Raw genomic sequence first — 26,290 nt, forward strand, 5'->3', positions numbered from 1 at the left:
TTACCTGCTGAAAACCTTCCTGTGGTTCCCCCTGTTGCTTCTTCAAATAAAGTCCGAATTCCTTACATTGGAATATGGGGACCTGCATGATACAACCCCAGCTTTCCAACCTCATGCAGCAGGAAGGTCACGTAAAACTACCTACTTCAGCACCAAGAATAGCAGCTTCCTCCAAACCCCACCCCCCACTGCATCCTTGAGCGCTAACTTCCGTTTTCACTAAGACACAAAGGTGAACAAACTGACGTGACACCTGGCCAGTCCCATATGAGAATGGGAAGTCATCTTAGCTACAGCACGCAAGGCCTTCCTTCCCCTGGCCTGTCCCTCAGCGATGCCCACCGATTGCTCAGGGGGTTCCACTGTGATTTCTCCACCATCTACCCGCCCAGCTGCCCAGCTGGACCAGATTACAGAGGCTACACGACCACATGTACACACTGTGCCCACACACTGGAAAACAGGCCCAGGCTATTCCCCCAGGGGCACTCCTGCCTCCAGAGCCCACAGGGAGAAAGTCTGGAGCTCCCAGCACGAGCAGGGAGAATGAAGTGTGGCCCCTCAGCACATGTTTATATCAGGCCTGTAGCAGACTCCGTCTGAGTGCCGGCACTTCCTCTGCAGCCCTTCCAGCCTGTGGGGAGCCTTCTGAACGCCCGTAGCCTTTGCTATCACCTCTGCAGTCAGCGGTTAGTTTTACAAGCCTGACAATGCTGAGGGGGATGTGCTGTCTTCACAGTGAAGACAAAACAGTGGCTTCTGGGGACAGTGGAAGCTGGATGGCCCTGAATTCTTCATGTTCATAAGTGTCCTAATTCACCTAAAATGATAAAATACAGACAGTGCTTTGCAAACTGCAAGAATACGTGCTCTCTACATAACTAACAATGGCTTGAAGGGGTGGACATGATAAAGCCTAATGTCAGCAGCACCTAAGCACTACTCTTTGTGTCTGGACTCAGAAATGGGCCCGTACTTCCCTAGTTTCCACCAGTATCCCTCCCGGATGCAGAGAAGGAGCCGTGTAAATGGAGAAGAGGAGCTATGATCGAAAAGTGTGCTCCCTGGGGAACAAAGAAGCCTCCTCATGTTGTCTCGTGTGGGCTTGGGAGGCTCCCAGACCCAGGTCTGAACTCTGGCTTGGCCACTTATCCGTGCACCCCGGGCAGGTTCCTTCCCTTCTCCCAGCCTCAGTTTCTCTACAAGTTGGGACTATGCAGTAGTCCCTCCCTCCTTGCAGTACTGTTACAGGGGTTTCTGGAGATAACGGAGGCAGAGAGGTGAAGGCCAGTATTACCCAGCCTGGGCTGGTGAAATGACAGCTGCTATTGTTTCGTTAAGATGCTCATTGGTAGCAGCGACCTTGAGTCTATTACTGACCTCCTGCCGTCCCCCTTCTGGGACTTTGCCCAGTGCTCCACCTGGGCCAGGCTGCTCTTCCTCTGGCTGTGCTTCTCATGGCTGGTCCTGGGAGGAAAGGCCCTCTGGTACGTGCCAGTCCCGTTCTGCTCTCCTGGGCCATATGCGATGCCATTCTTCTCTGCCCGCTGGGGTTGTGCCTGCTGGCCTCTCGAGCCACCAGGTAAATCCACATACAAGGCATCCTCCTCGACTGGCAAGTACGGGGATCTGGACTTGCTCCTGTCCCTCTTGCCCTCCACTGGGTGGGGCCGGTACCGTTCTTCCTCTTGCCCCCGCCCCTCGAAGCCAAAGGAGTCCTCGTGGCGGCGATGAGGACAATCCCTTGAATGTCCGGGTCCTATGCGGCCACACTCACGACAGGACTCTGCATGGTTGGCCTGGGGGACTGCCTGCCGCTCCAGCTTCTCTATGTCCCTGCAACGACAGCAGTATATTCAGTCCATTCCAGGCAGTAGAGCTGGCAGCCAAGACCCCCCAAAGAACACACTTTACACTTAAACTCCCTCCAGGCTTTGCATGTTCCCTCTGCCTGGACCATCTTTCATGTCCAGTCCCTCACTCTACCCACTTAATCTTCTACTCCTTTGGGATCTGACTAAAATGTCACCTCCTCCAGGAAGCCACCCCAGCCACATATGCCCAGTCTAGATTGGAACCTTAACTAACTCCACTGTCACACTAGTTGCACTGGATCACAATTGCATATTTATTCCTCTAGAGTCCAAGCAGACTACAAATTCCATCAGGTAAGAGGCACCATCTTGCCCAGCATCATATGCCCAGAACATATGCACAAAGACTGGTGTGGAATAGGTGCTCTGTAAATACTGCTGAATGAATAAGTGATGCACGTGACACCCTCATGCCTTTCCCTGTTGCTCTCTCTCCATCTGTCTGGGGCAGTCCAGCCTGGATAGCAGGCTCCTGAGCCCTGGGTCTCTCCCACTGGCTGCTAACACAGCCCCAAGTACCATGGCAGCGTCATTAAGGTTCCTCCAAGACAGTGAGTAGAGAACAGGCACAGCACCCTCTTTATATGATCACTTATCTCATCAGAAAACTGTTCAAACAAGAACCCACAAAAACACTGACCTAACAACAATTCTCTGCAGGCCCAGAAAAAATAAATGATTTGCCCAAGATCACAGATCTAATCCCAGGCAAACTGCGGAGCCTGTGTGTTTTAGCCACTGCTCTCTACTGCCTGTCCACGTGCATGCCCATGGCCTACATACCTGCCAACCCAGAAACTGAAAGGAGAGGGGGTGGCAGGGGTGATAAGTCAGCGTGCGAAGGGCTTCTGGGGCACAGAGAAGTAGTCCTCTTTCATGGCCCATCTCCCACTGTAAGCTGCCTTTCTCCACCTCCTTGGGGCTGGGTCCTAGGTACGTTTGCATCCCCACTGCCTGGTACCAGGGACACAGCAGCAGCTCCACAAGCTTTGCAGAGTTTAAACTGGGGAGGCAGATGAACGGAATATACTCCAACCCAGAAGGACCAGACAAATTACCAGGATCCTTGGATGGGGCTGCCAGTCTACTTGCACTCCTGGGTAGAAAGGTCCTGGTCTTGAGACCCACCACTCCTCAAACGACCAAGCCAGAGAGGTCTCCATTCCAACATGAAAGTATGCGATGGAAATGCTGCTGCATTTATATCTAGGTGGCCAGACCCCAGGTGTCCTTGCAACAACCTCAGAACCTCAGCCACCAGGGCAGAACCAGTCCAGTCTGGGAGCCAAAACTAAGTAAAAATGCTACTAGAAAGTGAAAATACAACCCCTAACACTCAGTCTGCTTTTTACTATGTCCAGGCCTGACTGTTGGCCTTAGCTTGGACATAGAAAACAGAAAAGCAATCACTCATCTCACTGTTCATGTGCTCGTGACCCTTCCATAAAAACCCAAAGCTTTGTGGGAAACAACAGCCATAACAAACTTTGGACCTCCTTTTATCCGTCACTAGGGGACATCTTTGCCCCACCTCCTATGCCTTCTGGTATAAACATTTCCATTTTCATGTGGGGATCACCCTCCCCCACTCTCAGTCCATGTGGTTCAGGTGCTGCTGACTCTCCTCAAAGTCTCAGTGATTGGTTGAGGGGCTGACACGTGATCTAATCCAGGCCAATCAAAGTTAGCCCTGGGACACTGGTTGGAGCTGGTCTTGAGCTGCTACACCTACAATGAGAGCAGCTATTCAAAAATAAAACTAACACCAAGGAAAGCAGACAGAGAGAAACCGAATCCTAAACACTGGCCTGAGCTCCTAGATGTAGCCATACCTAAACCAGACACATCCTCAGACTTTTTGGTTGTGAACCAATAAATCCTTTCTCATTTAAGCTGGTTTGATTTTGGTCTTTGTTACTTATAGTAAAAAAAAAAATCTATTACAAATCATTTTATAACGACATATCTAGATGGTAATCTCTGTGGGCCCTTCCATTCCTGATGTTTGGTGGGTCTATAACCTCCAGCAGTAGGAACATATAGGAAATATTCAGGGTTCTACACTTTGAGAAAAGCTATTCTCACTCCAAGTTTGTAAAGGGACAGCTCTGTTCCACAATGCATGCACTGTAGGTTTTAACCGTCCTTCCTTTCTTCCTTCAGTCCTCCATAACCATGCCAGTGTAACCCCAACCAGCAGCCTTCGAGTTGCCTAAGCTGGCCTTTGTCTTCCTTACTCTTTCTCACATTTGGGAAACCATCCTCGGAGGACACGTTAAGGCCACTGCCTAGAAGATTAAAGCTCTGGCTGCCCTCTGGGTCACACCCGGCCAAGAAGCTGGGTCACCTGGTTACTCCACTTGTGAGGCCTAAGGAACTGCGCCTCCTGGTTATTCACATCCCAAAGACAAACAGCACTTTGTCATAGAAGCTAGATTGTGAACCAAGTATGCCACCCACATGCATGACATTAGAACTGAAGGGAAAAGGGCCCCTTTTCCAGGGGGCCCCAACACCAGGACCCAAAGACCGTGGTTCGATGTCTCAGTGCAACCAAATGTCATGTGGGTTCTTTGTTCTTTCCCAATCAACTGCCAAGAATTTGCTGAGCACCTGCATATCCCCACTGGGATGGGCACTGGGGGGCATGGAAAGTGGTGAAGAAAATCGCTGCCGCCATCAAAGCCAGATGATCCTAATGCCCAATTTAATCATGGGAACATTTATAAAGTGCTCATCAACTGACTCCGAATCACGGCGCGTGCCAGGCCTTTCCAACCTCGGAGCTAACTTACGGCTATGCGCCTTAGTCCTTACTGGGTGTGTGCATAGAGGGGACACGCCCTTGCATATGCCAGTATCTTCTAAAAATAAATTTGATAGGGAATGACAAACCCTTTTCTTCAGATTAACACCAGCATTTCCTGCAAAACAAACCTTTGCAGGGGTGTCCAACTTTTTGGCATCTGTGGGCCACACAGGAAGAAGAAGAGTTGTCTTGGGCCACACATTAAATACACAAACACTAATGAAAACTGATGAGCAAAAAAAGCATTTTAAGTAAATTTATGATTTTGTGTTGAGCTGCATTTATAGTCATCTTTGGCCACATGTGGTCCACGGGCTGGACACCATTGCTTGAGAGGGCAGTTAAAAGAATCGCATTCTGGCAGCTTTCTGGGCCCTAAGACTTGGGGTTATGAACAACTTCTAGTCCCGTGGCTGCTGAGACGTCCAGAAGATGTCTTTGCGCCCAAATGTTCAGACTCCAGCTACAGGTGAGAAAGAGGAGGTAGTCCTTCCTACCTTACCTGACTTCAACACTGAATTTACTAAGTTACAGGCTATAAGGCAAACGTGTTTTTTGGTTTTCTCCCTGTCTCCTGCATTCCAACAATTTAACACACAAACTGTCAAGTCAGAAGACCTGTCACAAAACAGATTCGCAATGCGCGATTTAGCAGTGATGGGCAAGAAAGAAGCACCCCCGGCTGTCAATGGCTGTGTCGCTCAGAGAAGCTGGCCATGCAGGGCACAGATGTGCAGGTCATGACTGTCCCTGGAAGCACCTGGAATCAGCTACTGTTCAAAACACAGACATTCCTAACATTCAGTGACCATTTGGGCCACTTCTCGAGCCCAAGAAACCCAGAGGGCATCGGAGTTATAGCCAGTCAGACCTGGATGCAGGTTCTGGCTTCACCCCAGTAAATGCTGGACACCCCTGAACAAGTCCCTAACCTCTCTGGTTCCAGGTTCCTCATGTGCACAATGAGGACAGCAGCTCCCGCCTCCCTGGGCTATTGGGTGGATTAAGGAGACAGCGCACGGAATAAGCACGGCACACGCCTGGCACACAGTGCGCCTTCAAACACAAATGTGTTGACTCCCAACATCTATCCCCTCCTCCTTCCTTATCCCAATTTTTTCAAAGCAGCAATATACACCTGGTGAAAAACTGACATTTCCCAACCTCCCTAGGACTGACAGTGATCATGTAACATAGATCTGGCCAATAAGATGTGCGCAGACATCTTGAAGTCTTTAATAGAGAGTACACTAGCTGGCTTAGCCAACCCTCCCTGCCTCCTGCCTGGAATTTAGACTCTGCTGGAGAGGGAGGCAACAAAAATGAGAATGAAAGCCACCTGCTAAAACCTGTGTGGGAACTAAGAGCCTGGGATCCCGATTGGCACCATGGAGCTACTATACCAGCCTGGACTCCTGTTGTGAGAAAACTGAAACCCAATTTGAGTACGCCACCCTGAACTGGGTTGTGCTATGACTAGCAGTCAAATGCAATCCCTAACTGCTTCAGGGCTGAGCTCTTCATTTGCAGCGTTTGCGCCCCACCATTTTCAGCACATCAAAGCAATGCTGTGTGTCTGCTTCAAGCAAATTCTTGTTTTCCCCAGCAAGTGGGAAGAGAATGTATCTCAGACCAGAGATACATCTCTTATCCGTTTTCTTACAAAAAATTGAAAGGTAATATATTAAGCAATGGTGCACCAATTTTAATTTTATTCTGATCCCAAACCTTTATCTCACCAGGAAGGAAGGAATAATATTTCCCTCTGTCTTAATGCTAAATGCACACCCCACACACATTAGAACACATTCAAAGACGTGGTGGACAGAGGGATGACAACCTATAGCGGGGCTTGGCTGGACCTCAGTCCCATTGGTGGCTGCAGCCCTCCTGCCACCATCCCACTGGAGGACCCCCTGCCCATTCCCCTCACCTAAAGGACCAAACTAGCAGACCAAGAACCAGGGCCAGGCCACCAATGTTCTTGGAGAGTCTGGTCTGAGCCAGGTCAGGCGGCAGAAGTCCTGTCCTGGGAAACCAGCTCAGCCTGTGTTGATGGATACCGAGTCCTTTTAAGCTCAAGAGGATGGTGAACTTAAAAGCCAGGACGAACCCTGGCCTGGGCACAGTCCACGGACTTGCACTAAAGGCTAGCGAGAAAGGGGCTCAAAGTCTCTAAGGAGACCTAAGGCAGGCTTGCTCACTTGAATTAGTTCCTAGCATGTGAGGAAGAAAGTGGCTGGAGAGAGATGAAGACAGGAGTTGGTTTCTTCTTTTCCCCGGAGTTAAATAGGTCAGTCCCCCTGGGAGAGGCAGAGATACCTGGCTACCTTTCATGCCCGGCTCTAAATGAACAATGGAGGGCCTGGCAGCTCTGACCACACACTCCCCGGCTCTCCAGCCTGTCCTGCCCCAGAGGAGAGCAAGGCTGAAGAACAGATGAAACCCCACACTGCCAAGCCGAGGTGCCTCTTGCCCCAGCAGAGTGGCTACGGCAAAGTCCCCCGTGAAGCTTTGAGGACTGACAAACCAGACAAAGGAGAAAGGAAAGATCTTCGATGCTGGCCAGCTCTCCTCACTTTGTTTATTCCTGCCTGGAGAGCCCCTCCCTCTTCCTCCTCCCTGGGCGAGCCATGCTCAGCAGCCCGCTCCCCGAGCTGGTCTGGAGTCCTGGCCCACGCCGAGCCCACGTGCTTTCCACCTCCCTAGACGGGGGTCACAGTCCCGGGTCGTTCATTTTTTTGTGGCCAATGCTTGGTTATTATTACCATATGCTGGATCCTACTGTGTGCCACAGACTGGACATAGCCCATCTCTAATCGCTACAGATAGACTGCAAGGTCAGCAGGTCAAGTGCAGAGAGTCTGAGGGCATTCACTTGAGTAAGTACCAGCTCACTCGGCAGAAATGCTCATCTCTACTGAAGGAGCGGGGCGACGGCGGCAGCAGACACCACTGACTGCCCACACAGGCACTGCGCAGCCCCAAGTCAGGCACGTTATATGTGTGACCTCTTCTCATCCTCGTACAAACCCACAAGGTGAGAGACGGCAGGACTTTTCATTACAGTTAATGAAAGTGCAGCTCAGAGAGCTTAACCGTCGGGCCCTGGGTCACGCAACCAGTGACACGGCAGGACCCAGACCCCACCCGATTCGACCCCGGAGTCCTGCACCTGGCGAGAAAACATGTCTATAAATTACTTCTGCCACAGGCCCAAGGGGCTTTCCAACCTCAGGTATTCCTGCTGCACTTTACCCAAAGTGATCAGAATTTGGAAGGCCCAAATTCAGTTCTCTGAAGAGACTGCAGATAGTCAGAAATAGTGAGGCCATTTCTGACTGGCTCCCCCACACGACGGTGCTCAGATTGCTCTGAAACACTCTGGGCCCTTATTTGAACATCCTGCAGGTAGAGTTTTGATAGCTGTTTGTTCATCTATCCACCCGCCCACCTAGCCAAACATCCATGCACCCATTCACTGACTGGACACGTATCAGGCACTGTTTTCATTTTCAAGGGGCTTACCATCCAGGAGGGGTGACAATCAGAAAGAAGGCTAATGTAACTTTAGCATAAAAGTTTTATGCGTAAGGAGTGGCAGAGCGCTACAAATGGGGGCATCAAACACATTGAAGGGTCAGAGGAGGAGGAGGAACTATTGGGTTGGCCAAAGAGTTTGCTTGGTTTTTCCTGTAACGTGGCTCAAGTAATAAGCACTTAGTTGTCTTTAACTTCATTCAAAACAATTTTGTTAGATTGTATTGTGACAGCGGTCATATCAGTGTGCATTTTTTAAAAAAACTCACCAAAATTGGTGAATTTTTGTGTAGTTATTTTAATATTGAAGATGGAAGAAGATACGCAACATTTTTGGCACATTATGCTTTATTATTTCAAGAAAAGTAAAAACACAACTGAAGTGCAAAAAAAGACTTGTGCAGTGTGTGGAGAAGGTGCTGTGACTGATCGAATGTGTCAAAGGTGGTGTGTGAAGTTTCATGCTGGAGATTTCTCAATGGACGATGCTCCACGGTCGGGTAGACCAGTTGAAGCTGATAGCGATCAATTCAAGACATTAACTGAGAACAATCAACATTATACCATGTGGTAGATAGCTGACATACTCAAAATATCCAAATCAATAAAGTTATTTGTGAAAATGAAAAATGTGTCTTTTATGGAAAAAACTAAACAGACTTTTTGGCCAACTTGATACATCTAGGCTAAGATCTGAAGGATGAGCTGAAGCTGTCCTACCAAGGATGGGGGTGGGGGGAGGGAAGGGAGCAGCTGAGCAAGGCCCAGAGAGATCCTAGTGCCTCCTGACTCGGACCCCTGTCCACCCCCAGATGCCACCAGTGTACTCTACCCCTTGCTCTCTTGGATCTGGCCATACTGCCTGGTGCCTGTTTCTTGAACACGCCAAGCTCAGCCCTGCCTAAGGTTGTTGGAAGTGCCATTCCTTCTGCCCAAAGGGACACTCTCCCTCAAAAGTTTTTTGCAGATGTGACTGGCCTCACACACTCACACGTTCCCCATCTAGAGAAGCCTCCCCTGGCCGCCGACTCTCTGCCCTCTAGCCCCTCCCCACCCCATCACCCTGCATGTCTGTGCACAGATCATGATAGAAAATCATCTTGTTGATTTGTCTGCCTGTTTATGGTCTGTCTCCTCCATCTCCACCCAAGTATACATGGGACATTGCCTTTCTCTTGAACATAGCTATATTTCTCAGCATCTTTAACAGTCTGACACACATACAAAACATGCCCTCAATAAATAGTTGTAAAATAAAAGACTAAATGGATGAATGCATGAACAAATGCTCCCAACTGAAGAGACTCAGTGTGGCTGAGGCATAGAGAATGGGGAGCGGCAAGACATGAACCCAAGGTGTCTGTCGGGACCAGACCCATGCCCTGCTCAAAAGCCCTGCTGAGGAACTTGGATTTCACTCCGAAGGTAACTAGACTCTAAGATCCTTCAGTCCTAAGACAAGACTATAGTTATACCAGAGACCACAGAAGTTGGGAAACTGAGAAAACAGATAAGCTGCCTTCAGATAGGCCCTCTTATCTGAGTCTCCTGTCAGTTTTGTGAGCTGTGAAGGCAAGCTGACCTCCTTGCTTGGTGCTCTAGCTTGTCAGAGGGGACAGGCATCCTGAGATAAGAACGAAAGAGCAGCCCAACAGGGACAGTTCAGAAGGCAGATTTCAAGGAAGCTGCAGGGAATCAAAAATCAGAGTCCACACTGTGACATGGGGAAGAATGTGGAAATAGGAAAAAGGTGTGAACAGAAAGAGGTGGCTAGCAGCAATGCCTGGTGCCCCTTACAGCTGGGAGTGGGGGTGGTGTCAAGAATACTTGAATGAATGCCTATCAAGGGACCTGAGGCCTGCGAAGGAAACAAGAGGACAAAGGGAGGAGGTGCAGTGAGGGTGCTCAGCTCTGTGCTGGGCTGCAGGACGGGGCTGGAGAGGAGGGAAGTGAAGAGCAGGCGGAGGGGCGGTGCTGCAGCAGTCTGGGTGGATGGGCCACCACTGTTCACACTGCTAGGGGCTGGGCACTCCTGGAAAGGGAGGGAGTGCAACGTGCTCGCTCACGGGAGATTCATCATTAATGTGATCCAGAGGATTAATGATGAAACCGGAAGGGCGTGAAGAAGAAGAAAAACCATTGATACTGTTAAACCAAACCCTACGGAAGCCAGCATTACATGATGCACAGTGCCTACTACACTTACCCATTCATTTATTCAATACTTGCAAGAACCCTAGAACTAAGAGAAGCTGAGGTTTAAAAAGCACACCTAACGTGTGCACAAGTGACACAGCTAGAAAGTAGCAGAGCCGGGATTTGAATCCAGGTCTACCTGACCTCAGGGACTCAGCTTAGGGAGGAGATACACAAGGTAAAAGAAATCCATACAGTAGGGAGCAAGGGGTGAATCGGCTGGCCTGGCCAGTGCTTGTTTGTGCCTCCTTTATCTCATCAAGCAAGTCATTTCCCTTCCTTTGCCCACAGCCCTGAGGTCACCTGCACATCCACCCCGCCTCCCTCTCAGTCCCACGGTCTGGTCCTCAGCGGTGAAGCATGCCCCGCAGGTCTGTGCCAATCAGCATGCGTATTCCCTGGCCACAGCACATGGTTTAGGGAATAAATGTGATCTAGCCTATTTAATCATAATGGATCTCAGAGCTTCTGGACAAGACTCCGGCTCTTTCCTGCTGGACTTGAACCTGGACGACACGAGTCTGGGGCTACTGCAGCTACCAGTACCTTGCCACCAGATCCTAGACCTGCCAGGGACCTCCCCATGAAGCTTAAGAATGAATCCAACCCAGAGGTGGGTGGAGCCCAGAGAACGACTTATAACATATTGCCTGAGCCCTCGCCCCAGCTGGATCTATCCTGAACTTCGCAGTGACACAAGCCAACACACTCCCCCTTAAGGTAAATTTGTCTGCATTTTCTGTAACGGGAACCAGGAGTCCTGACACACCACATGCATGCAGACAGCATCTGCCTGTGTGAATGAGGACAGGAGCATCTGGGTGAGGAGCGACGGGGAGAGAACAGAGCACTGTCACTGGGACCACCCACTGAACAGAGACGGAATTTTCTAATGCAGATCCTCAAACTGGAGGGGAGGCGAGATTTAGTTCTGCCTGAGGAATCATTTTAATTAACCAAATGTGTGAACATCTTATTCTGAAAAAGAAAAACAAAACAAAACAAAAAACCCAGAACATTTCCTAAGTCTGGATTTGCGTGGCTGATGGTTCCATCTCTCAGAAAGCTAAGAGGAAGTGCCAGTCCGCCTTTATTCTGACCCAGAAGGTAGAACAAATTGTTTTTTTTTAAAGGAAGGAGCCTTGGGAAAACATGATTATGGTCTCTTAAGAGCTTATTAAGAGCATAATAAGAGCAAATTTTAAAAATTCAGAGAAAGTCTAGGGACAATACAAAATCTAGGACTCGAGACCCCGAAAGGGAAGGCGGACTAAAGAAGAGAAACGGAGCACTCCTGCCACCAACACCTGAGAGTTAACTGTTAAAACCCCAGACAGGAAGAAGCAAGGGGCAGGGTGGGGCAGAAACAGGTTCCCAGTTGTCTGTATGGAAAAGAATACAGTAATGAATAAATAATAATACCAGAATAAGCCGTGCTTCACGTACTCACAACTGTAACCCACTTTTGCCCACCCTGTGCACCCTGACGTCAGACACACGCAAATCCACCCTGAATGGCTCGAGGTGGTCATCGTTGACCAGCCATAGCGCCTTTTCCCGGGAAGCCCAGTCTCATTCTCGAGTCACCTTTGACCCAGTGCCCTCGTCGGCCACGATGAACTGACCAAAGCTGAGACACAAGAATGAACCCATGTTCCACTGCTGGTCTGAAGAAGCCGGAGGGACAACACAGGGTGCCCCCAGCGTCCATGCCATGAAAGGACGTGCACCAGAAACGAAGGTGGAGCACTCGATGGAGTGCAGACCCACAGTGCGACGGGCCCGCGTGAATGACGGCGAGAAGGGTGAAATCCGGAACGTGCTAACCTTTGCTCACTTAAAGCAAAGCAAAACAAAAACTTTCTGTTTTTTGAAGAATTAAAATGAAGGAGGGCAGCCCTTAACAATATGGGACATAGGTATCCCTGGCTGGAGAGGATGACACAGCTCAAATAAAGCTGAATCCTTCGACTTCTGAATTCAGTCCCATGTCTTCATGAGGGCAAACAATCTGCGCACAAAAAGAACAGTGTCGGACAAGAAAGACTGAGAGTCCAGGATGGGGAGGAAGGCGAGAGAGGCCCAGGCTCCAGTGGTTGAGCTCCAGGCACCCCCGCCCCACCCCCCATGTCAATACCCCAGGGCCCTGAGAGAACCGGGAGATGGGCTCAGGAAACCCCTCGGGTGACCTATGAGGAATCAAAGAGAACAAGGAAAATGCCAGAATACTGGAGACTGGCAGACAGCATCCTGATTTTCAAATGATAGGAGAAACAGATCCCATTAACCACAAGATTGGAGAGCCTGCTGCCAACCTCTACAAGAACAGAAGCTGCCTTCTCGGGAGGCGGACTTCAGAGCGTGCAGGGAAGGACACACGAAGACGGCAGCAAACAACTCAGTGGGAAAACGGACAGAGGACAGGCACAGGCAGTTCACTGAAGAGGAAACACAAGTGGCCAATAAAGAAGAAAAGATCCCCCAAGTCATGGAAACTCACATGAACATAATCCAATACTATTTCTCTATGCAGCAGCTCAGCAAAGATGTTAAAAACTGTTAATGTCAAATACTGGCAAAGACACAAGGAAATAAGCATTCTCATTAGTGAAACGTAACAGCTTTCTTTAAATGGCAATTTGGTGATATTGATCAGAATTCAAAACATACTGTATTGCAGGGGAGGGGAGGGTGGAGGTGGAAGAGAGTATAATGGGGACAAATGGTAATGGAAAATTCAATTAAAAAAACTACTAAATGCCCTGGCTGGCGTAGTTCAGTGGATTGAGCACGGGCTGTGAAAGGAAGTGTCGCAGGTTTGATTCCCAGTCAGGGTACATGCCTGGGTTGCAAGCCATGACCCCCAGCAACCACGCATTGATGTTTCTCTCTCTCTCTCTTTCTCCCTCCCTTCCCTCTCTAAAAATAAATAAAATCCTTTTAAAAAAGAGTTAAAAAACTACTAAAAATAATTGAAAAGGTAAAAAATTAAATACACTGTATTTTGACCCAACAATCTGAAAGATTCACACATGCAGAGGCTTGTAGAAAGTTTTTCATTACCGGACTATTTATAACAGTAAAAGACGAGAGAAAAACTATCCCAAGTTTAACATGTGCTTAAATACATTATGGTTCCATGACATACCATATAACAGTCAAAACTAAAGTCAATCCACATACAGATATAGACTGACTATCAAGATGTCATTATGCATGGGGGTGGGCAGGTCAGGGGACAGTAATGGGGGAAAAATGAGGGCAACTGTAATTGAAGAACAATAAAAAAGATGTGATCATACATACTTTAAAGAAAGCTCAAAAGAAACCTATATATATCTATAAGTACATATATACAGGTATATATGAATAAAGAGTAGTTTAGTACAATAGGATACCCATTAATGTGGTAACAGAGATGACCGTGGGAAGATTAAGGATATCTTTGGCTTTATGTTTTTGCATTTTTTAAATAATAAGAGGGCTTCATTTATTGTTTAGTTAAATATATATATATATATATATATATATATATATAGGCAACATATATAAAGCAAAAAGTAGGACACAGTGAGTGTTAGGGACCAGCACATGCACCAGGAGTAAGACGTGTCACCCCTTCTCCTGGGATGACCAGGGAAATGCCAGCGGCACTATGAACAGAGTGCCCGCAGGCTAATGGCAGAGCTTCCTATTATTAGCATGGACACAACAGAAAAACTCAGGCTGGGTGACAGCACTAGAAGGAGGTACAGTCAAACCTGACTGTAGTTAAGAATTACTGACTCCGAGCCACGTGGAAACTTCCAGGGCAGTCTCTGGTCCTGTCCAACATATTCATTCATTCTCTCAGTCTGTCACTCACTCGACAGATACTTGGGAGCTACGATGTGTCAGTCATGCAGGAGACACCAAGTCAATCTCTGCCTGAAGCCTAGGATACCGAAAAGTAGAAGGGGAAAAAAACCAACAACACAACATGACAAACGCTCGACTGTGGCACTGCGGAAGCTCCAAGGTAGGGCCTGACCCCAACCTGGCCTCTTGAAGGAGGTCAGCCTCTACACCAAAGGTCTGTTCACCTAAAGAGAGAAAGCACGAAGCTAGAAAATGCCACTAATACCAAAAATCACATACATGTGAACTGGAACAGGTTGCCACGCCAAAACGCACCCTGTGAAATCCCTTTGTAGTCCCTTTTGCTTGGAGACCCCCCAAAAGATGACCATTGTTGAAGAGGCCTCAGAACAGAGCAGGGTGTCTGGAGAGTGGAGATGGGAGCCCATGCCAGACAAGGACTGGCTAAAGGCACCCCCCGACTTCTCCAGGGCCACCCAACCCTCTCTGAGCCCCTGACTCCTGTCCTCTCCTTTTCTCTCAGGGAATCCACTGCAGCCAACAGGCTCAGGAATTTCAAGATCCCCGACTGTACTCTTGGTTTGCCCACCAGAGGGAAGCGGCAGCTGGGAGATGGCCCCCGGTCAGCTGCCGGCAGCAGAGTGGGTGGTCTGTGGCACACTTTCAATTTGCAAGCTGTTTCTTGCCCTCTCCCGCCTCCCCAAACTGGTGCCCCAAGGTTGCCCCTTCCACCACACATAAGGAAAGAAAAGAAGGAACAGACACCAAGTTCCGAGGCTGTGCATCCAAGGCAGTCATGTCACCCTCCCGGGCCTCTGTGTTTCTCTTTTTAATCACGAGAATGGACTGGATGACTTTGCAGGGGACCTTCCAGCTGGGACGGACAGTATGCGCTGCATTCTCCTCCCAGAAGAATTCATCGTTAACTCGGACTTCAAGGAGAGGGCAGTGCTTCACACAAGTGCACGAAGGATGAAATGGGCACTCGAGAGTTCTCGTTTGGGTCCCCAACCTAGTGTAGGGAGCACCCTGGCAGGGACCCTCCACCGGGACTGACCTCTTTAGTGACGACCGAGACAGCACCTGTGCAGCCTGGTTCATGGCCCTGATCCAAGCGTTCATGTCCTCCAGGGTGTCAGCACTGAAGTAGTAGGTCCTCATGCCCGACTGCTCGGTGGAGCTGTTATAGATGAGCGCTCGCATCCCGGCGTGCACAGCCTGTGAGATGGAGACGGAACCCCAGGGCGGAGAGGTTAGCACACATTTCACTTCCAGGGGCGAAAACAAGGAGATGCTCCAGCCATGTTCTCCCCTCTTCAGACTAGAAGCCCAAGCACCACACAGCCTGGGCCCGCAGCTGGAAAATGCCACAGCTGGATTCCCCTTCCTCAGTGCAGGCAGGCCCACAGGAAAGCCCTGCAGGTGTTTACCTGTTTCTGACTTATCTTACTCACACAGAGGGAGGGGGCACGCACCCCAGGCTTGTGAGAAAGAGACTTTAAATAAACCCGCCAAGCAGACTCTGGGGAATCCCTGTTTTGGTTCCTCTACAGCACACAATTACTGGAAATGAGTCAAAAATCAGCTGCGACAGCAGCAGGCAGCGTGGTGCGGATACTCACTGTGCTTCGAGGTTCGCACCGAAATGTGCTGAGTGCGCATCAAAGAAGCCCCTGTCCTGTCTCTCCAAAGAGACACTGCCAAGTCTGACAGAGCTAACGTCTGCCTGAAAATCCTTGCACACCTACTATGTGCTGGGAAGCCCCAAGGTGCTTCCACATGTATCCTTGCAAAGAGCCTGTGGAGAGGCACTAGGAAGTCCACAGAAAAGCTGCTGGGATGGCTTCTAAACAAGAAGCAAAATCAGTGTTTTTCCTTGTGTTCTATAAGCAGGGGCCTGTCTTTCAAATTTGCAAGGAGAGCCCTGGCTGGTGTGGCTCAGTGGATTGAGCACTAGACTGTGAAGCAAAGGGTCACCAGTTCAATTCCCAGTCAGGGCCCATGCCTGGGTTGTGGGCCAAGTCCCCAGTAGGGAGTGCTCGAGGGGCAACCACAAATTGATGTTTTTCTCCGTCTATTTCCCTCTCCCTCCCCCTATTTCTAAAAAACAAGTAAAATCTTTTTAAAAATAAGTAAGTAAAATAAATTTGCAAGGAGAGCCTTACCAAATCTACATAGGAAGATGGTGTTAAAAAGTGGGGTGAGGAAGGTGGCGGGGGGGTTACTGAATGACTACCATGTGTCTCTAGGGTACTTCCATGAGTTTAATCTCATTTTAACTCCAATGGCTTTCAGACGTAGGGACAGAAACTCTGTTTTACAAATGTGGCAAATGAAGACCTGAGATGTTAAGTAATTTTCCCATATTTCTACATCCAGTAACAGATTGTTCACAGCACTTAGTATTATCTGCCATTATATACTTTAGAATGTAAGTGCCATGACGGCAGGGATTTTGTCTGTTTTCTTCATTACTGTATCCCCAGGAACAATGCCCGCATATAGTGGCTGCCAAGTAAACATGTGTTGAATGAATAAAGAGCTGGAGCCAGGATTTACACACAGGTCTGTCTGACTCTGTACAATGCTCCCAGATCCTATAAAGAAAGGAGTGTGATTATATATACACCCCTGGTTGGATCATCTGGATCCAGAATGAAAGGCAGACCCTGGGCAAGGACCGGTCAAAGAACACAAAATGTAAGAACCAATTAGAAGCTGGAAAATGACATGCTTCTGGAATCACTAATAGTCAAAAATGAGACCTCTCAGATGACCTGTTGGCATCTACCTCCCTCCACACTAACATCTATTCCAAAACGCGCAGTGAGGATGCGCCTGTTTCTGACAGTCACATATCTGGGTGCTTCCATCCCGGCGCCAAGGGAGTGCAGGCAAACCTGACGTACAGCGAAGGGCCCCACAGTGACTGATGCAAACCTGGCTGCCCTTTTTGCACATTGAAGGGGACATCCCCTGCCCCAGGAAGGGTCCCTCCTATTTTAGCAAGGTGGAGACGTGGCAGTAGGAACAGAATAAGAAACTTGTGCGCATCTTACTGTGAATCAATAGAAATTCTTGGAGAAGTTCCCCTGGACAATGACCCCACGAGACCTCTGACACTCTCTCCCAGACTTTCTGGCCAGGCCCTCACCCCACCAGACACAAGGCCCCCACAAACAAAGGGAACCCTCAAGGACATGAGCGAGCAGGTCCCCACTGTACAAGAGTTCCCGGAGCCAGCCCTGCCAGGAAATCAACATGTGACACTCTGCAAACATGGACGGTTTGTTTGTCTGTCTGCAAATGGGCCGCGGGAGTTAGATCCACATCATCGCAAAAGAGTTACACATGATCACAGATGTGGCCTCACCCACCAATCAAACTGCCCTTGACTCTGAAGAGCAGGTTCCCAGCTACATTCTGTCTGTGCTTGGGCATATGAGATGCAGCAACTGAGAAGCCAAGATGTGCAGGGAGTTCCCTTTCCATCTGACCACGTGACCCAAGTCCAACGTGCCCTGAGCCGGAGGTAGAGGCCAGAGCCAAGATGACACGAAGTCACATCTGGAAGATGCTCCCTTCCCCTCTGCTCTCTGTTTCCCAAAGAATACAATCCTGCTAGGCAGCTGTGCATGACTGAAGAGAGAGCAGGCTGAAAGAAATGAGGAGGACAGCAAAGAAGATTCGATGGGACAGACATAACGCCCCAAGGATATGACTGCTCCTCCGGCTCTAATGACTCAGGTCTCGACAGAAAAACACCAGTGAAGCGAGTGGAACGCTCCCACCTCGAGCCCCCGTCAGCCTGCAGCACAGACAGACCTTGCTGGGCAAACACAGGAGCACTCGAGAGGCCAGAGCCCATGCTTAAGTGACTGATTCATTCTCTAACTTAGTCATTCAACAGTAATTTATCATTTATTCAGCTATACTAAAGTTGAAGAAACAGCCTTAAATAAGGCCAAGACAGTTTACAGCCACACAGAAAAGAAAGACCACAGACAACCAACTACAACTGTAACTTCCATCAAGAGTTCCAGATGCCAGCCCTGGCTGGTGCAGCTCAGCGGATTGAGCCTGAGCTGTGAAGGTTGGTTTGATTCCAAGTAAGAGAGCACATGCCTGGGTTGTAGGCCAGGTCCCCAGTGGGGGCCACATGAGAGGCAACCACACATTGGTGTTTCTCTCCCTCTCTTTCTCCCCACCTTCTCCTCTCTCTAAAAATAAATAAAATCTTCTAAAAAAAAGTTCAGGTACCCTGGCCTGACCAGAAGAAGGACCTCCCTAAGGAAATGACATTTAAGCTGCCTTCTACACTGTAAGCACGTGCTTTAGTAGGAGTAGCACAGAGGGGATGTGTACTACCCTGAGATGGACAGGAGCACAGTGTGTTTCAAGGATGAGGCCAGCGTGACCAGCAGGGAGAAGGAACATGAAGTGAGGCTGCTGCAGTGGGCAGGGCCAGGGCACTGGGGCCTTGTCGTCACATCAGGGTCATCTCATTTATAAGAGCAGCGAGAAGCAATTAAATGGTTTAAGCTGGGGGAGGAGGGGTGATGTGGTCAGATTTCGTTTGGAAAAACTCCTGCGGCTGCAATATGGAGAAGAGGTTAGAGCTGGGCAGGGGCAGGAGAGGGGACAGGGTCAGGAGGCCACTGCAGGAGTGCAGGTGGGAGACGGTGGCGGGCACAGAGAAGGAGAGGAGAGGACAGAGCCTGAAGAGGTAACGTCAGCAGGATCTGGGGATGGAACGGATAGGAGAGGTGAGAGCACGCCTGTGGCAAGGACAAGCCTCGTGGGTTCATGACTTACAGAAACATGGGGCCCTTTTGTTGAGGTTAGGAAAGGAACTCTTCACGTCCCACCTTCGCGCTGACCGGCAGTGACCTGGGTGAGAGCTCAGGCTCCGGAGTCGGCTCGAGGCCCACAGGGGACTCTGCCTCGTATCTCGCGGTAACCCTGGGCACATCGTTCATCCGCTCATGCCTCTGTTTTCTCATCTTGGAAATTAAACTGTGAGTACAGCAGTATTTACCTTGTGAGGCCAGAAGGGTTAAATGAGATAATGCATGGATGGCGCTTAGAGCACAGCCTGCCGTGTGTAAGGCTCAAAAGAGGTTCGTTGATGTGACTATAGAAGCAGTTGCTTGACAAACCAAAGGTGGTTGACTGATGAGCTTTCTAGAAACTTCAAAGACTCTTCTCTGCCCTCTTTCCCAATCACTCATTTATAAAGGACTAAACACAAATGGCAAAGAAGCCTTAACCCATCTTAGCTTGGGAAGTGAAAGCAGTGTCCCTGCCCAAGACTCCTGCTGCAGATGGCAGCTCCACATGGTCTCCGTCTGCAGAAGGGGACTCTCCCCGCCTACCCAGGCAGAACTACAGAACTCGCTGAGGGGCCGGTTTTCCTGGGGAAAGCTCTGGACGGGCAATCAACCATCCACAGTGCGGTGATACAAGAGCTGTGGATGTAGAGAAGGAGGGTACCTAACCTGTCCAGAGGGCTCAGGGAAGGCTTCCCGCAGCAGGTGACCCCTGAACAGAGACCTGAAGGACAAGTAAGCTTTGAGGGAAGAGCATTGTGGGCTCTGGCTGAAGCTCAAGCGAAGGTCTATGGGCAAGGAATGTCCTGGGCCTTCAGGCAATTGCATATGGCCAGAGGGAAAGTATAAAATGGGAGTGGCTAAAAATGAGGCTGAAGAGAGAGGCTGGGGCTTTGCAAACCAAGACTGGGCTTTCCCCTGCAGGCAGTGGGGAGCACTGAACAGATGTGCAGTTTAGCAGCGCGTGGAGGAGGGGCTGGAGACTGCAGGGAGTTCGAAGGCTGAAGCCAACACTACAGGAGCTTGCTGTGTGCCAGGCACTGTTCTAGCAGCAAGTTAGCTACCTGGGGGAGGGATGAGGGCTGCCGAGACAGAACAGTGGTGAGGAACGGGTGGGTTTGAGACACAAAGAACAAAACTGAAGTGGGGGAGGAAAGGGGCAGCTTTCTGGTTCCCTTCTCATTCCCCAGCGACCCCCACTGATGCAGACGCTGCAATGTCAGCCCCACGAAGGCAAGCACTTTGTCCTTTTCATTGTTGTAGCCCCAGGATCTATATCCGCCAAGTAAAACCACAGAACACAACAGCAGTTTGTTGAATATAAATAAGTGAACAACCTCACCTCCTGCCTGGCCTTCAGCCAGAATTTAGCAAGGGATCTCAATCTTTGGGGGGCATGAAACCCTGACAGTTTGGTGATTCCCATGAGTACTTCTCAGAATGTTTTTAAGGGGACACATAAAGTAAAGGACATATATTGAAATGTTTATCAAAATATTTTTAAATATTGTGAAATAGTGATATAAGACCTTCTTTAATAATGCGTTATAAGGCCCTGGCTGGTGTGGCTCAGTGGATTGAGTACCATCCTGCAAACCAAAAGGTCCCAGGTTTGATTCCCAGTCAGGGCACATGCTTGGGTTGCGGGCCAGTTCCCCACTGGAGGCCATACAAGAGGCAACCACAAATTGATGTTTCTCTCCTTTTCTTTTCCTCTTCTTTCTCCTCTCTCTAAGAAGTAAATAAAATATTTTAAAAAATAACACATTATAAGACAAATCAGTAGTAATTATTATAATTCAAAGTGGGGGGTGCTTATAAATGATATTTCAAGGTATTTACAACAATTATAATGTGATGTGAGGATATCTGTGGTTTCTATTGGCAACCAAGGTGCAGGTACAGCTAATACCTGTTAAGCCCTGCTTTCTTAATCAAAGGAAATGTTATAGGTTTAAAAAAGGAAAGATATGAATTATCCCCTGACACTAGGGCATCTGTAGGCTCAGGTCTGGACCCCTTGATCTTGAGTGGGGCGGGCAGTAAAGGCATTTTCCCCACTGAAGGCCTGTGGACCCTTGACTAAGTGGGGTGTTTTCTGCTCCAGGTCCTGGATCTGGAGGGCCAAGCCTGCTCAGAGGTGACCAACAGGTGCAGGGTGGCTGTGCATCCAATAGGAGATCTCTAGGGGCAGGGGTTGGGGGATGCCCAGCTGAGCCAGCAGCGCAGGGCAGAACGTCCCACAGAGCCCAGCCTGGCACATCCTGTAGACCCGGCTGTGCTCCGGGTGATCTAGCCCCCGGCCTCCCTGGTCATGCGTAGGGGCTGCCTGGCCGCAGGCACAGTTGGGAAAAAAAGACCAGGAGAGGGCCATATAACCTTTTCAGGCTGTGCCTACATCTATCACTACAGATAATGCTGAGTGATCTTGAGCAGCGTGCCCTAGCAACAGTCAGATAATTTCAGCTCAGGAAACAGAGAACTGACATCAGAAACAGGCACAAGGCCCAGAACACAGAACACTGTGCGCTCCTCAGTGCGCCTAAGAACACAGTCCTGAACTTCCCAGGGGGTCCGCTCTCTGGCCCCTAAAAGAATGGTGCTGCAGCCCAAAGGGAAAGGGCACCCTGTCATCCTCAGAAAACCACAGCCCTTTCTGGAGAACCAGCTGAACGCCACCAGATCCGTCTGCTGTGGTTTTTCTCTGCTTCCAGACCCAAAGGTCTCCCCTACAGGTCCCTGCAAACCCATGCATGCCTTCTGTCTCACAGACAGAAGACTTAGGCAACACTCTTAGTGAAGTCTAGGGAAAAAAATTTACAGAATCTACGACACATAAAAGATGTTTTCCTAGAATCTATTTTCACAGCTCCCAATAAAAGTGTTAAGATGAAATATATATATAGTTTGATCAGTTACTTTGAGAATAATAGTCCAGATGCTGTCCCAAAATAACCACGCACAGCCTCGTCACCCGCACTGTTGCCCCAACAGCAACATGTGACTCTAGAAAGGAGGGTTTTCTGAGGGAAGACTTTCAAGCTGCAGAAGAGCAGTCTGAAACCCACTGAACAAAACATTTTCAGAACAAGCAAAGGGCAGGAGAGGCTCCTGAACTATTAAATAAAAGAGTATTGCTAAATGATAACAACGAACATTAGTTCAAACCACTTTCTACCCCCGACAATGTATGTGCAGGAGGTGACCGATGTGGAAGAAAAGCGTGAAGAGAAGAAATTGTCTTCCCTCCCAGTAACTCAAAACTGAAAGAGACTGTAGCGCTGGCTGGTGTGGCTCAGTGGATTGAGTGCCGGCCTGAGAACCAAAAGGTTGCTAGTTCGATTCCCAGTCAGGGCACATGCCTGGGTTGCTGGCCAGGTCCTGGGTAGAGGGCGTGTGAGAGGCAACCACATATTGATGTTTCTCTTCCTCTCTTTCTCCTCCCTTCCCCTCTCTCTGAAAGTAAATAAATAAAATCTTCTAAAAGAAAGAAAGAGGGAAGATGTAGCTCTGGTTTGAGTTCTGCCTCCGTCGTCTTCCAGCTCGGTGACTTTGGGCAAGCTTCCTTAGCACTCGGATCCTTGTGTTCCTCATCTATAAAGTGAAGCTAATAATACCGACCTCACAGGCTCCCACAGCGTGAAGCGAGCTAACATGGGTAAAAGTAATTCTCAAATCATAAAAGGCTCTGCAGAAACAGAACAATACTGTACCGTGCAACAGGAAGTGGGAAAGGATCCAAGAATGTTCGACCTGCTGCTATTCTGGAGTCACTGGGGAGAGGGACAGTCCGAGGAAGAGGAAAGACAGTGCCCACCTGTCGATGCAAAAAGCTGAAGCCTCGGCTCAGGAGGGAAAGGCAGAGGAAAATGAGACTTGACTTTCCAACCACCACCACCTCAGTGGAGCCCACATCAAGACGCTGACGCAGACCATCACTTGCCAGTGATGCCCTGGGCACTGAGTACCAACACTTTCCTTTAACCCTTCCAGGGAATGAACAGTGTCTGATCGTTGCTTTTCCATGGCCCTTTCCTGTGGCTGGAAAACGTGACTTCTGTTCAACCTCTGCTTTAATACCTACCGCCTAGTACTCAACTCATACCCCCAACATGGAAATAGCCAAGCTATATAAGCAGCACAGGCAGGAACCCATGTCATTGCCTCAAGTCCTGAGCTGTGTGAGGGGTGTCTGCCGGTGGCTAGTGGCACCAATAGCCACTTGCTTCAGTGAAACGTCCACTCCAACTGCCAATTACGAGGACCTTCAGTGTGCCCCACCCTCACCATCCCCAGGGATCCAAGAAATATCAGCAGTGAAGGAATCCTGAAGGCCACTGAAGGAGATGGCTTCAAGATTCCCTGAGTTAGGGCCTGACCACCAACTTCCTGGAGCCTCCACACCTGGCTGTGAAGGTGCCAGAGGCTGTCAAAGGATGGCCATCAGTTTTCATGGCCCCACTCACTCCGAACGGCATGGGGACAAAGGAAATAGAAAGGGGGTTTTACTGGTAAAGGGATTCCCCTAGGAAGTTTTGATGATCCAGAAAACAAACCAAATTTGATTCTAATTGCTGCTCAGATACAAGTGAAAGTACTTGTGACGTAATGTTACTCTTGTGTAAAGAATTTATAACTTCGTTAATATGAGTCTGAAACTCTCTACCTTACCTTCTTCCCCCTCCCCACAAAAACAACTGCTTTTATAAAGCCTTTTTCGGGAACACAGTTCCCTAGGATGCGATTTGGGCCCTAGAGGAGAGGGGGCAGTACCTTAAAGGAATACTTGCGACTTATGCGGTCCTCAGGGCCCACAGGCGATATCACGTAGCTGGGCAGGGGGATGCTCCCAAGAACCACTTCTTCTCGGCTGTCTTTGAATGGAAAAACACATCAGAATGACCCTCTGTGGCACCTTCCTTGGGCTGGTCCATCCCACTGCCCTAGTTCAGGGCTCCTTATCTCTCCCCAGCACGACTGCATTCACTGATGGTCCATTCAGCTGCTCCCGGGGGACCTTTGTGCTAATGGTGGAACTGCACAGGTGAATCAGACAGGGCCCTCTCCCCAAGGGCCGAAACAGACGTGTAAACATGCTCAACTCAACCTGCTAATTCCTGCAATGCAGCAAACCAGATCCTGTTTAGCTCAGTAAATGGCACTTCCAGTGCCGGGACACGTAAAAATGTCACCGACCCCCCCATATATGTGAAAGTGAAGTCTTTGGCAGGTCCACAGGTTGTTAATTAGCTTGATCACTAACTCTGAGAAGACCACCCTTTGCATCACCTCGCCCTCCCGACACAAAGAGCCCTTGTGGCTCAAGCCCCCGCTCACCTTTATAGTAAAACAAGCAATAATCAGCAAGCACGAACCACCTCCTCTTCCACAGCCTCATCCCAGAGCTGTCCTGCAAAGCAAAGCAAAGCACTCAGTGCAATGACTGAGCACACTGCTCCCCGCCCCAATCGTGCCTTGCCCGTATTCACTCCCTCTTTCAGGAGATTAATGAATTTGTATTGCATAGACATTTGTTCACCGGGAAATTAAAATTTAGATTCAATGATAGTTGATCCCCAGGAAGTTCCCCCCAACCCCATAACCCCTGGAAACAAATTAATGTATTATGAGTACCCTTCTTTTAGAAAGGAACATCTGGATTCAGAAATACAGTTCTTCCTTTAAGTATGAAATTAGTTTTTGAGAAAGTTTTGTTTAATCAAATGCTATGCTGTAAAACGCCTTCAACTTATGCTGATTAGAAAACTGATTTTCATAGTATGAAACAAGGAGTTTACGTTAGCTAATTAATCAATGAGGCAACATTCTCATATGATTAAGTTCAGTTCTCTACCATAAGAGACTGATTTTGTTTTTACCATAAGAGACCGTGTTTTCCTTCCATTCAATGTAAAATGACTTGGATTCTCTTGCTATCAAATTATGTCATAATAAGAATCTGTCCTTACTCCTCTAAAATGTAAATCATTACATTTATTAAAAACATTCTGGGTGAATGTGAAAATTTGTAGAAAGACATGGTCACAATAGAAAAAAAAACAGTAATGTTTTAAGGTCAGTGTTCTCCCAAACCTAGGAAAATCTGAGAGCATTTTTAACTGTTAAAATTGTCTTCCTTTTGTAGTTTTTGACTGGCTTATATTTAAAAGAAAAAAATTCACAGTTTCTACACCTAACAACCGCATGAAGTTTGTTCATTCTCCACTTACTAAAGTGTTAAAAACGAAGCACTTTAGTGAGTCCACATATTTCCTGAGTTCACATATTTCTTGGTTTTCTCTTCTTTGCTGACCAGATACCCTCTGAGCATAGGATAGTAGTGTTATTGGGCAAACTCCTGTCCATCCTTCCGTACCTGCTTCAAACGTCACTCCTCTGGGAAGCCTTTCAGGACTCCCCCAAGCTCAGTTACATTCCCTCTGCTGTGTGTCCACAGCATGCCGCATGGGGACCTGGGCTAGGGGGTGGGGGTCATCTACAATTCCTTCCCTTCCCTTCACCTTGCAAAGGAGCACCTTTTTGTTTAATGGGCACAGAGATACAAATGGAAAAGGCCAAGGGTTAAAGTACTGAGGGGAGAAAAGAGATGGGCAGAGCGAGAACAGAGCTGTGAGGGAAGGGGCACCACGAGGACAGGGTGGTGGCAGAGGAGAGTCTGACAGGGAGGCTGGGGTGCTGCAGGAGTTGCCCCCCACGGGGAACAGAACAGGGTGGGAGAGACTTCAAAGAGGCTTTCAGGGATTTCTTCTGTGTGGGGTGCAATGTAATGCCCTCCTGTCTTCCCATAAACCCTAAGTAAAAATTTACATCGTTGCTTTTGGAATTTGATTTGTGGGTTTTTTTGGATACGATATGTGACAGACTGCGCTGGGTGCGGATATGACATATGAGACACGTGTCCCCCTGCCCCTTCCGCAGACCACCAACTCCACGAGGGCAGGAACTGTGTGTTATTCCTCTCCTTATACTTGCTGTGAGAGCGCTTACAACGCAGCAGGCACCTGATGAATGAACCAGCAGACAGCAAGGTAGGATGCTCACAGCCTATCCATGGCCAGGGGACCAGAGAACGACAGTGGCTGGTGAGGACAGAGACGAAGGACGGCCTCGGGGGAGCCAGAGCTGACGGGCCTTTCGGACTGGATGGGTGTGGGAGAAGCAGG

General features: G+C 48.9%; 1 protein-coding gene across 12 annotated transcripts in view; it reads right to left on the minus strand.

Moving 5' to 3' along the window:
* PLEKHA7 (pleckstrin homology domain containing A7) overlaps nucleotides 1-26,290 on the minus strand; it is a 202,431-nt gene that overhangs the window by 43,572 nt on the left and 132,569 nt on the right. For 11 of the 12 annotated variants that reach the window (XR_004903933.1, XM_036029093.1, XM_036029091.1 and 8 more), the window contains 4 exons: nucleotides 24,444-24,516; nucleotides 23,880-23,980; nucleotides 15,335-15,495; nucleotides 1,381-1,836 (listed from right to left, as the gene is read on the minus strand). Coding sequence is in view for 11 of the 12 variants with exons in the window: in XM_036029093.1 (XP_035884986.1) it covers nucleotides 1,381-1,836; nucleotides 15,335-15,495; nucleotides 23,880-23,980; nucleotides 24,444-24,516 (791 nt within the window). In the remaining variant the exon portion in view is untranslated. The remainder of the gene's footprint in view (nucleotides 1-1,380; nucleotides 1,837-15,334; nucleotides 15,496-23,879; nucleotides 23,981-24,443; nucleotides 24,517-26,290) is intronic. The other variant, XM_036029098.1, reaches the window with a different exon arrangement.

This window comes from Phyllostomus discolor, chromosome 6 (genome assembly GCF_004126475.2).
Source record: "Phyllostomus discolor isolate MPI-MPIP mPhyDis1 chromosome 6, mPhyDis1.pri.v3, whole genome shotgun sequence".
Taxonomy (NCBI): Eukaryota; Metazoa; Chordata; class Mammalia; order Chiroptera; family Phyllostomidae; genus Phyllostomus; species Phyllostomus discolor.